This window comes from Populus alba, chromosome 11, assembly GCF_005239225.2.
Source record: "Populus alba chromosome 11, ASM523922v2, whole genome shotgun sequence".
Taxonomy (NCBI): Eukaryota; Viridiplantae; Streptophyta; class Magnoliopsida; order Malpighiales; family Salicaceae; genus Populus; species Populus alba.
Genome location: NC_133294.1, coordinates 16,410,899 through 16,423,960, shown reverse-complemented (window position 1 = coordinate 16,423,960; position 13,062 = coordinate 16,410,899). Strand labels below are relative to the sequence as shown.

Sequence of the window (13,062 nt, the reverse complement as noted above, 5' to 3'; positions counted from 1 at the left end):
CTGAGTAAATTATATATCAGTCCCTATAGTCTTATAAACAAATTAAATAGTCTCCCTAGTCTTAAGAATAATTAATTAATCACTAATAGTCTCCCTAGTCTTAAGAATAATTAATTAATTTTTAAATTTATTTGTAATTTGATTATTTTCACCCATTTCATAGTCTTTTTAAATTTATTTTGTTTTTTGTTTTTAAAAATAGAAAAATTAAAAACCAATATAATGATATGGAAAGATGAAAAAGAAAAGAAGGCCTTTTGGAACAAAAAATAAATTAATTTAAACATGATGAGCACCGGTTAAGGGATTAATTATTTATGTTTAGAATCATGGGGACTATTTGATTCATTTTGAAAAACTAAAATTACTGATTTAGAATTTACTCTAATAATACAACTCTAATAAAATAGGGCTTTTCGTCATTTTAGAAGATACGGTTGATGTAAAGGGACCTGCGTTTCTGTCGACGAACACGTCCAATACACCTAACAAATCTTGACACGTCAGCTTTCAGGACCCACGATTGTGACTGTCAAATATGTTATCGTCACGGTCAAAGAAAGCATGTTACGCAATGTATAATAATGTTTTTTTTACTGCTGTGCTGTATTTTTCTTTTTTTAAAATAAATTTTTTAGTTTTTTTTTTTTTTTTGAATTATTAATGTTAAAAATAAATTTTTAAAAATAAAAAATATTATTTAATTATATGAAAAAGCAAAAAATATATTAAAATATATTTTTAATATCAATAAATCAAAATTATTCAAAACTTTCTCTCTGTTTTCCTTCTTCAAAGTTGGATTAGGGTACTTAATATTGCACCTTTATTAATGTTTTACTTTTGGCATCATCACCACAATATTATGAAAAAATGGAGGTGGTATTTATTACAATTAACAGGTTACAAATTGGTAAATTTTTATTTATAATTTTGCAAAACAAAATCTCTAATTCTTCCAACTGGAATTTGATTCACTTTTTAAAAAACTCAACTCAAATCCGAGTCTTCACCTGTTTATCTTTACATTACATGCTAATTTAAAATTATACAAAGTATTTTTTTTAAAATATATATTAAAATTAATTTTTTATTTTTTAAAAATTATTTTTAATATTAATCTATCAAAACGATATAAATATATATATATATATAACATGTTTAAACCAAAAATAATTCCAAATTTTTTTAAAACTTCCGAACACATGCGACAAGAGTTCGTGTTTCAAACCACGGTTCAAAATCAAAAAACATCATTCCTGCAAGATTCATCCAAAATTAGAGTTTTAGTTTTCTTTTTTTCACAGACATGTAGTGTTAAGTCAATAAACCCAAAAGCTGTAACTTAACTGGCATATTGCTATGCTTGAAATAGAAAAAGAAATCAGAAGCCATTAAAAAGATTCATAATTCTCAACACACACACACACTCTGTCAAAGGATGTCATTGTGTCTTGTTTACTTGTCTTGTTTTGATTGACATGGCAAACCATGTCTACCTAAGAATTTTTCAAGACTATAAAAGTTGATGATTAAATTCTATAGTTATAGTTCAATAGACCATAAAAGTTGTTAATCAATTGGCATCTCTTTTGTGCTTGAAAAGGATACGAGAAACCAACAGATATTTAGCTGGATAATATATCTAGTTCCTGCCATGGTAAACACATTTATCATTGTCAAAGTCCGACAAACTAATTCAGATGCATAAAATACAAAATTCGAGGTAGACCCGAGGAGCATAGCTCAATCGACAGTCATATCAAAAGCAATGCATCTTATAGTGTTCTTGATCACTAGCTGGCTATAAACCAAAACTAACCTTCATTTAATTAAGACATCTTATAGTTCTTGATCACTGGGAATGCATCTTACAGTTCCTACTCATACTTTATCCCGCTTCAAGAAACCAAAATTAGCACGCCCCCATTACCCGTTTTCCAGAGAAGCTGTGCCTGCAAAATCTCAATCAGCCCGGCTAGGTCCTGCTCAGAAATGTTTCATGGTCTTTAGTTTGCAATTCAAGAAAGCAAATGATGGCAGTAAATACAGACAATCCATCAAGGATAGAAACTCAGATAGAACTTTGAGGAGATGATTTGAGAAAGGAGCACGACCGCTACAACATGTAGACATACTAGCTCACCTATGTTATGCCAGAACTACATTACTCAACTAAGGGCAACTATCCACACGAACATTTTGATTGTCAGCAATGGCTGCTGCTGCGCTGTTTAAAGATTTCCTGCAATGCACATTGTCATAGTTAATCAGAATAGTTTGACGAGCTTTAAATCACATTTCGATTATGGCAAGGAGTAATGAAAGATATGCAGAAAGTCATAAGGAAACCATCAAAACTTGTTTGCAGTGCCTCAACATATCATTTACAATGGAGGTTATAACAGACAAGAAGATGGGACCAGTACCATGTCTAGATCACTTATTATTACCTTAACACCGTAAGTTCTTCTCCTTTCGCAACATCTTGGAGTGACACAAAACTCGGGTTGTGGGCGGTCACAAGAAAGCAGTCTTTTCCCTTATAGAATTTATCCTCATGAATTCTCTTCAATTTTGGGACATAAACGCCGATACTTTCATCATCTTCACATAACAAGATTTCCCCAGAGCTCAAGAAATATAAGGGCTGGTAAGAGACATAATGTTGTACTTCTAAGTTTGAAAGCACAAACTTTTTGGTCCAAGACTCCTTGATGCCATACTCTTCCATGACCCATATCTCAAATTTCTCATTTTCAATACACACACCATTAGTCATGAATAGGCAACCTTTTATAACTCCGACAGATGAAGGATAGCACCTCCCCATGCCATCATGTATTTGAGACGCAGGAGGTAAGGGCACCAGCTTAAACTGCTCCGACACAAAATCAAAGGCAGAAACAAACCCGATACTGTTAGATCTATATTCAATCCAATGAATTGAATCATGCAAAAAAGCATTGGCGTCCAGAGATTGAAGTCTGTAAGGAGCATTTCCAATGCTTCTCCATTGTCCAGTACCCACCGTGTATATTTCTGCCAGACATGGAGCAGCAGTTTTGTCTTTCTCAGGATAAAATGTCTGTAGCACTTTGTATTGATTACTCACCGAACTGAATCCAAAAGCAAGGTGATGGTCAAATTTTTTGACAGTATTAACTACTGGGATATCTATGTACTCCCCTAACACTGGATTACAAACATGAACCATCATACCAGATTTGTCTCCAGAATACAAGCAAAGCAACCCATTGCAAGAATTTAAAATTCTAACATCAGTATCAGGAAAGTTTTTGGTGGGAAACAACCTGATGATTTCAATATAAAAAGGCTTACTGATGTCTTCTTCAACTATCTCAACAAGTAACATCTCTGTACTTTCTTTACGTTCAAAGGGTGTCTTCTGAATCAAGAGAGTAGTGGGTGATCTTTCCAGATGGAGCCTGACAAAAAAAGGGTCTGACATTAAATGAAGCCAAGTTTTGCAGACAGACTTACAGTTGAGGAGGGGCTTGATGGGCAATCTTGACAGGATGTCTATTATCAAAGCATTGGGCAGCTCAGCCACACTACTACTTCCTGGTGGTTTTGTTGTTCTCCTTTTCGAACCCACGGAGGCTGTTTTCTTTAGCTTTCTCATTGATGGAGGCGGAGTGATTGAGGGTTTGTTTTGCTGCTACTGCTAGGGTTTGGCTGGCAAGAACAGAGAACACACACACACACACACATATATACGGACACACAAAGTGGTAAGGCGGGAGTGCTGTGAGCTTTATAGATCCAATATTCTTTATTATGTAGGCTGGGCTTCACGTATTAGTGATTTGCTTCATGGTGCATCACTGTTATATGAAGGGGGGGGGGAGTGCTGGGCTTCACGATGCATCACTGTTACATGAAGCACCTCTTTTTTTTTAAAGTCTTCTTTGTATTTTACTTTTTAAAATTTTTCTTTCAATTTTAATATTCAATATCTCACAATTTATTTTGGTTTTCGTTTCATAAAATTATTGTATCTCTTTATATTTAATCAATATTTATTTATATAAATATCTATTTTTATTATTATATCATTAAATAAAAAATAATTTTAAAAAATAAATATTTTAAACTTATTAGAGTTCACCGGTCACAAGTTTTATGACTTAAGATATAAATTTGGATCAATTTAATACATTATTGTTTCAATATTAAAAAAATATTATTTTAAATTTATTTTTTAAAAAAAAACTAAAATATACTTTTACTAGTAATATGAGTTGTCTTTGAAGTTTTAACATGTCAAGTCAATTATATCATTGAATATTGGAGTTAAGTTAAAAAAAATTTAAAATTCACCTGTTAAGTCTGATTTTCTGATTTTATAATGATAATTCACAATAAACCACAATAAAATTACATGTCATAAAACGTAATTACACAAAACTCGCATTACATTAAAACCTCTAAGATCTTGAATTAGAAGGACAAGTGAAGAAAAAGGTCTAGGAGGGGTAGGAAAATGTAACTCGTTTAAGTCAAATACATCTTAGTTTCTTGTTGAAGTTCTACTCTCATTTATGCTCCCAGATCTTCTCTCACATTCTGCATCTTAATAGACAATTGTTTTTAACCCTTTTCTAGATCAGATCATCAAAGTTCTGCGATGTATTGCTTTAGCCAGAATATGGCGTGTCTAAGAAAGGAGTTACAGGAAATCCCGTGTGGTATGAACATGCCCTGGTTTACGAGCATGTTTGAAGGTGAGTTCGACTTAATATCTCGATACATCAACAGCTATGTAATGAAAAGTTGTAAAAATGTCGTCCAACAGCAGTACCTATCAAAATAATTATGGGGTGTTCTTAATGCCCCTCGTGCTTTTTTAACTGACAGGAGAAAAGTTTCCTCCAAATCACAGAGGAAACAGTTCATGTGATGAACCTTGAACAGTCCAAGAACAAAAGGAAGCAATTTAATCTTGTCACATCAACGAACACAGATGATCCTCTTACAGTCTAAGAAAAAAATGAGGCAACTTAGTATAGTTACATCAAAAAACACATAGAACCAGTAACAATCAATGTGAAACCTCGTACTGAATCCAAAAGCCGAATATTCTCCACCATCTTCTCCGTTTCTTAACCATTGGAATGGTCATGTACTCGCCTAATATTGGATTGCCAACATGAACCATTTGATTGGATTTACAATCGCCTTCAGACTTTCCTTCCATACAATTTTACAGCTAGGACATTAATTAGTATCAGGTAAGTTTGTGTTTAATCGATCTGCAAACTCTTACTGGTGACTTCTTCAACTATCTGAGTCAGTAACAATAGTTGTTTTCTACTGAAAAATCATCTTGAATCAAGTAAGTGGTGGATGATCTTGCCATATGGATTTTGACAAAATAAGGGTCTTGCATACTAACTTACAGTTGACAAGGGGCTGACTAGATGGCAATCTTGATAAGATGTCCCTTATCAAACCATGGGCAGCTCAGCCACTAAACATTTTGATTCCGCTGTGTTACTACTTTCTGGGTTTCTGCTCATGAAGACTGTTTTCCTTTGGCTTCTCATTGATGGACGGGGAAGGGGAAATGAATAGGGTTCAAATCCTTTTCTTTTACAAGTCAACTAGTTCATGTCAAACTAGGTCAACTAGATTTAACTCCAGTTCAACTTCAATCTGGATCAAACCAGATTTTCTAGCAACCTGACCAGTCAGGTCAGATCGGATTTAACAAGTGTTATCATGACTAGTGGTGGAACACCTTGATTTAACAATCGGGGTGGTCATGTTCTATGAGATGTCGGAGGTTGATTGGACGACAGTTGAGAGCTACAGATTCATGAAATCGTTTGCTGCTTTTAGCAAAACCCATTCCAGCATTAGATGCTATTCATTATAATGAAGGAACTCAAGCAAGCCAGAATTGGGGATGCATATTACAGTGCAACAGTGATCAAAACCTAGTACAAACATAATTAGAGTTTGGCTTTATTAACCTTCTGAATGCAGTAGTAGCACTGACCTATTAGCTAAGTCCTTGCATAGATGCACCATGGAATTTAGAACAAACTAATCTGTTTTTTCTATTTTTCTTCTAGATATAACAAGCTGAAACTTATGAATATACAAGATAACTAACATCTAGATGCAGTATGTTGGCACAATGGCAGGGCTATAGACAAAAGGTTTGACTCTGTGAGAAAATCCAGATGGACGATTATAACTGAACTTCACCCCTGTGCTAGTTTCTCCAAGTTGGGTGCAGTGCTCATGGAAACTGCTGATAGGTCGCGCGAGGCATGCATCCCAACGGTCACTCTCTGACATGGTCTCTGCCACGGTGTAAATCCCCTTATCATTTGTGAAGGCCTGGTAGTTTAGAACTTCCCCGGACTTCGTTATGCAAAGGACAGCTACTTCAGCGCCTGCATCAAGGCAAGCCAAATCACCCCATTTTACATCTTATTCAATTTAATTAAATACAATCAACAAAATTAACCATCATTGCTTCATAAATTTGAAGTTTTGTCAAAGATGGCAGTCAAAAAAGTCATCTGCTGTAGCCCTTGGCAACATCAAATGAAGTGAAGTCACCCTGGAATTCCAGGAACCTTAAATTACTTTTTGAGTGTACGAAGGTACCCAACGTACAGCCCACCTTAAGAATGAAGTTTCCAGGAAATTCAAAGGGTATGAATATGCCCTGGTTCAAAAGCATGCTTCAAGGTACACATAACAGGCAAGAGAATTTAAATTAATATCCCTACACAACAACAGTGATGATAATAAAAGTTGACAGTGAAAGAATGCCATCCACCTGCAGTGCATACCAAAAAGATATTGGGGTGTTTCTTAATGCCCCTACATGGCAGAAGCAAATTTTCCTCAAAATCAACGAGAAAACAGTTCATGGATTAGCATTTTACAATCCAAGAATAAAATGAAGCAACTTGGTATCGTTACATCAACAAACCAGCAACTGCGGAGGGGTGAAAGGGAACAATGTTTAGAAAACTCCATAATTTAGGTGTCGATATTAAGAAATGCACAGGTTACCCACAAACCCCTAATAGCTATTTGCCAACAGATTAATCAATTGCAGATATCATTATCACATAGAAACTACAAAGAGCATAACCACCCAAAACACGGTCTTAGAGTGTAGATAACACTACCTTACGTTGCAAAAACATCTGGCCAAACCATAACCACACTAATGATGTAGCTAATGCACAAAGAGAGAGCAAAGTGACTCGAGATCACAGCAATACAACAATATATTTCTAAACAAAATGAAAAAAAAAAAAAAAACATATTTCCATCATTCCCCAGTAACAATCTGAATCAACTTTGTCCTACTGCACTCACAAACAGAACCAATTGCATCCAATTACACACTAATAAACAAGCTATATGGACCTGAAACAGAAAAGAAAGAACAAAATGGATACATCTCCACCAACCCCAACTGCTTTGAAATTGAGATTTAGTTAACTGGTGGACGTGCACTCGCAATAAATAAATAAATAACCATCAAATGATCAAAAAAGGAACAATTTTTAGCACAAAACCATCACTATAATCACCAATCCATTAAGTCATCGCTCATCCCCTTAAAAACCCATGAAAGAATTAAACTTTCACACATCAAGAAACAAAAAACAAAAGCCCATTTCAAAAATTAAACTAAAACCAAGTTAGAGGGTGAGGGAGGGACCTTCTAAAACATGATCTTCAGGTCCGATGGAAGAATCACCACAAACATCACAAACAACTCTTCCGTGTATTTCACCTGTCCAAGCTTTGACACCAGAGACAAAGATTGCTGACAGTAGAAAAAGACCCGCTACCAGCTTTCTCAGTTGTGAATCCATGGCTTATTTTCTGAAATTCCCAAATGTCCAAAGACCAGCAATTTTTACATAGATAGTTATTTTTACTACAAGTGGGGCATTGAATGGCTTTCTTGGTTTGCTTTTAGTCAAAGCTCCTCCCTCTACTTTTGTCTGTCGGTCACTGGATTTAAATTTTTTCATCATATATTCTTTTCTTTATTTCAATTGTTTTATAATTTAAATAAAATATTAGCAGTAAAACTTAAGAATTTGAATTAATTATGAGATTAATTTATACACCACAAAGAGTTGGGTGGTGAAATCTCCATGCTTTGCACAACTTGATAGATATTTCATGGTTGTTAGAATTCTATGTTAAAATGTAATGTTTTACACTTCAGGGACTAAAATGAGAATCTTCCCTTTTATATATATAAATTAACGTTGGTGTCCGGTCAATTTATGTATATTTTAACTAATCTTATGAACTCTAAAATTAACAACCATGTAAGCTTTCACTGATCTTGAGATTTATGAGACTCGAATTAATAAATTTTATGGAGTGATTTCAAAATTTAAGAAACTGAGCTCTATCTCTTAATATTTATATAGTACTATTATTATTATTATTATTATTATTTAAAAGGTGAATTGAAATAATAAAATCATGATTTTATCATTTTCAATAGAAATAATCGGCCAGTAATACAATATTTGTATACTTTCAAATGCATGATGAAGCAGCATTATCGATTCTTCAAGACTTTCCATCAAGAAGGATGATGCATTAACTTGCTCGGTAATTTGATTTCAGGGCCACAAATGGTATCATATAGTTTTTTCTTTCATGGATATTATTGTTATCATGATTATATATTACGTATATATTTGTTTTTGCCGAAATGTTTGTTTTTAGCAACGAAGCCCTAGTTCTTGTGAATGCATTAGCAACTCTTAATAAATTTTAAAAGTACATCATCTTCTTACAAATTTGCTAAGTATTACAACAATAACCTTTTCAATGGGTAAAAACATATAAACAATATATTATGATTATGAAAAAGGTGAAAAAACTTTAAAAGATGAATTTAAAATAATATGAAAAACTCAATTTTATAAATGAGATGTTGTTGGGTTGTTATTGACCCATTCTTCGCAATATTGTATTATATTGACTAAATAATATTTTTATAGTGATTCCCTCTTCTGTACTTAAAAATTTGGAATCATTACGAAGCTTCCTCTTTTCTTTTTCTTTTTTTTTTTCTTTTTTTTTTTTTCAATTCAGCCACTTTTTTAATTTTGATTTTGTTTAATTTCATCCTCATTTTTTTTTAACTATTATTTGAATTGTCTTTGGACTAACCAAATTAATCAAATCATGTCAGGGCAACTTCTACATAATTTAATTTTAAATATAAGCTAACCAAATAATCAGTTTGAGAGGTTTTTTAAATATGAATTTTATCTTTTTTACTCAATTTCGTCCTTAAACTTTTTTTATTGGTTAGCCAAGATACTTTGGATTTGCCAAGTCGGCTGCGTTGTGTTAAGACAATTTCCACGTGATTTAATTTTAAACTTGAGTTAGGCAAGATGTTGGGCTGTGAGGTTTTCTTTATGTCAGTTTCATCTTCAATTTTTTTTTTCTCTATCGGTTGGGATGTCTTTGGACTGGTTAAGACGATTAGGTCACATAAAAAAAAAACTCCTACCTAAGCTAGGAAAGAAGTCAGATAATGAGGTTTCAAAGTTGACTTATTGATGCGGTCAGGCTTATATAAATTGAAGATTCTGAGCATTTAGGTGAGGATTTGAAACTACTAAACAGGGATCTGACTTAGGTAGACTATTTGGATAGCCTAACAGATGTTTTCATGGAGTAAGGGAGTATGTCTAGGCTCAAGAGAAAATCTAGTCGTGTCAAACCAAGTTAACACCTAAAAATTGTGACAACGAGATATCCAATTGTTATATCGAACTTAATTTTTTTCAAGTGACTCTAAGAACAATTTTTTATGGGAAGTCACTTTTTCTCTTATTATACCATTGGATCTCCCAGAACTAGGCCTGAAAGTTTTTGTTTGGGTTAATTTTGTTATTTTTCCTAAATTTTTTAGATTTTATGATTTAATTCATATTTATGTTTTATTCTTGTATGTTTTTAGATTTCTAGTTGTTTCTTAGTAGAGATGGATTTTCTAGCCTATTTAAAGGTCTTGCAAACCTATTAAGAAGGCAGTCATCATACATTTTATTTTCATAGTATAAAACTGTGAATTTAGAATTTACATCTGCAACCTTTTTTGTTAATTAAACCTTATGTGTTTTTTGTATTTCTTTTTGTGTTATTGTTATTCTATTTAGCTTTCGCTTGAATTATTCGTTATATAATTATCTCATGATTTATTGAATATTAAACTTCATAATTTGTTGTGATTTGCTTTCTATATAATTATCTAATCTCATAACTCATGTCGTATGTTTGACAAATTAACTCAAGGTTTTTTTTTTTTATTGGTATTATTTTTAATTTCATACTTCAATCTTGGGATGATTAAGAATTGAGGTTTATGATTTGTTTCAATTTTCCTTTTACAATGATATCTTGATTTCATGACCTAAATCATAAGTTTTTCAAGTTAACTCAGGTAGACTCAAGTTTTTTTATTATGTCTTTTTTTTAGATTGAGTTTTTTCCATTTTCATTCTTCAAGAATGGGCTGATTGAGAATTGAGTTTCATAATTTATTTTGATTTATTTTTTATGGAGTTATCTTAGTCTCATGACCTAAATCGTAAGTTTGAAAAGTTAATTCGGGTTGATTCGGGTTGTTTTACTAGTTTATTTTCTATGATATTATCTTGGTCTTAAGACCCGAGTCGTGGATTTGGTAAGTTAACTAGAGTTGACTTGAGTCATTTTATTTATATCCTTCTTTTAATTGATTTTTTCAATTTCATCCTTCAACATTGGATTGATTGAGAATTAAGTTTCATAATTTATTTTAATTTACTTTCTATAAGGTTGTCTTGTTGTTATAACTTGAGTTATAGGTTAGGAAGGTTAATTCGAGTTATTTTTTTGTTTTTTTAATTATTTTTTTCAATTTCATCTTTTAACATTGAATTAATTAAGAATTGAGCTTCAAAATTTGTTTTGATTTACTTTATAAAAGGAGAAATCTAGCACTCTATTGATGCTGAATTTGGCAAATATAATAAAATTATATTAATGTAAAATAATTAAGTGTTAAGGAACTAAAATTAAAACTAAAATAAATATAGTGGGCCAGGATGAGCAGGTTAACTTGGCTAGCAAGTGAATCTCATGTGCCAACATGTAGAGGAAGCTTTATGTTAAAGCAGCTCATATGGCTTTCTCTTGTTGCCGAACACGACCATCCACAGTTGCGTTTGAAACAGTGCATCAAGTTTTGTTAGATAGGATGGTGTGTGTCGGTTAAGGAATGATGATTGGGTGTCAGTGAAATTTTTCCTTTCCCCACACTTTTCTCTCTCTTCTCTCCTCGCGTCTTGTACTATTCCATACAGAATTAAAAAAACATCATGTCATTTTATTTTTATATCAAATTTGATCCTTGTTTTTTTTTTGTTATTTTTTGCTTAAGATACTTTCTTAAACTTGATTTTTTTTTTCAATTTCATTCTTCAATATTATATTGGTTAAGAATTGAGTCTCATGATTTTTTTTTTCTATAGGGTGACTTCAACCTTATGACCTAGGTCACGAGCTTAAAAGGTTAGCTTGAGTTGACATTGGTTTTTTTAAATACTTTTTTACACTAATTTTCTTTTTTAGTTTTATACTTTGACTTTGATTTTTTAAAAATTAGGACTCATCATTTTCTTTCCTTTTATTTTTTGTGAGGTCATCTCGGTCTCATGACTTAGATCGTGGGTGTTCACTCATGTCTTTTTTGGGTTATATTTTAAGATTGAGTATTTTTTTTTGTCCTTCAACATTTGATTGGTTTGATAATTGAGTTTCAATTTTTTTTCTTGTTTTACCTTTTATTAGGCTATTTCCGGCTTGCAAGATTTGACGAACTTGTCCAAGTTTGTTAAGTTTTTTTGTTCTTTTTATTAATTGATTTTTTTTTCGATTTCATTCTTCCACATCTGGATCATTAGGAAGTTGGCATTATTTTTTTATTTGTTTTCTATGGGGTTGCCTAGCTTCACAACCTGGTTGATGGGTTTGGCACACTAACTTAAGTCACTTTTTTTTTATACTTTTTTATTTATTAATTTTATCATTCAACATTAGATTATCTGAAAATTGAGATTCATGATTTTTTTTTTTACCAACATTCTTTATGGGTAGATCGTCTTGATTACTTTTTTATAAAAATTATATCAATTTACTATTATTATTATTTTTATTATAAAATTAAATAAAATCAGCATGTAGGATCTAGTGAAGTATGTGATCCAAGGAGTATAAAAATTTTACCTCTTAAAAATACATAAACAGAATTGAAATTTTTTTTTTTTTATGTTAAAAAACCAAAATTAATCTAACACACAACATAGCATGGAACGACCTTTTTTGTTAAAAAAAAAGAAGTTACAATCAAAGACCCCATTTCATTCAATTATATTTTTTGTTGTATTAAACATTTGATCACATTATATTGCATTGCATTGAATTATGTTAAACATACAGAATTCGTATACAGTATAAGTGTATCCATTTAGGCCACCAATGCCTTAAAAAAGCAGTAAATTCGTGAGGATTTTAGTGAACAGGTAAAATCATGATGGTTTGCCATAGTAAAACTCCGAGAAAAAATAGCTCACAATCCCTTCTAGCACTCCTAACATTGGAGGAAATTTGACATTCAAACAGAGGTATGGTCAAAGAAAAGCATGTCAAAACGCCCATTTTGCTAATAAGGTAGGTTATTATGCAAAATATATGGCCAGTCTTTTCGTAAGAATTAGTAAAAATTTGACCAAGTTTTTTCCCTTTCCCCCTATGTCGAAGGGCTTTGATATAAATCATAGACACACGATCTCCTGTCTCCTGAAACGACCATAAGTGTATTTTATTGTGCATTTATGCTTGGATTTTGACTATCTTTCTAAGAAATCCTTTCAGGTTTTTATTCTGGCTGGGAGCCTAGATGGGTTGCTTCAAATGCTGCATGTCGGAGGAAAGATTAGGGAGAAAGGCATTGAAAAAAAGCATCAAGGAATA

General features: G+C 32.3%; 2 protein-coding genes across 5 annotated transcripts; both read right to left on the bottom strand.

Moving 5' to 3' along the window:
- Positions 1-1,633: 1,633 nt before the first annotated feature.
- LOC118047424 (F-box protein At3g07870) lies at positions 1,634-3,768 on the bottom strand. 4 transcript variants are annotated; one of them, XM_073412344.1, is made up of 5 exons: positions 3,315-3,768; positions 3,032-3,119; positions 2,454-2,878; positions 2,147-2,245; positions 1,634-1,985 (listed from the first exon to the last, which is right to left on the bottom strand). In XM_073412344.1, exons 1-4 carry the CDS (start codon positions 3,644-3,646, stop codon positions 2,176-2,178), a joined length of 915 nt encoding a protein of 304 aa, XP_073268445.1. In that variant the 5' UTR covers positions 3,647-3,768; the 3' UTR covers positions 1,634-1,985; positions 2,147-2,175. The 4 variants fall into 4 exon arrangements, with proteins under 4 accessions (XP_073268445.1, XP_073268443.1, XP_073268444.1 ...); XM_073412342.1 differs by having other exon boundaries at positions 3,032-3,768; XM_073412343.1 differs by having other exon boundaries at positions 2,454-3,119.
- Positions 3,769-5,917: 2,149 nt separating this feature from the next.
- Positions 5,918-7,983, bottom strand: LOC118047425 (uncharacterized). The gene is made up of 2 exons (XM_035056722.2): positions 7,721-7,983; positions 5,918-6,428 (listed from the first exon to the last, which is right to left on the bottom strand). The coding sequence occupies exons 1-2, from the start codon at positions 7,875-7,877 to the stop codon at positions 6,145-6,147; spliced, it is 441 nt and encodes a 146-aa protein (XP_034912613.1). The 5' UTR covers positions 7,878-7,983; the 3' UTR covers positions 5,918-6,144.
- Positions 7,984-13,062: the final 5,079 nt, after the last annotated feature.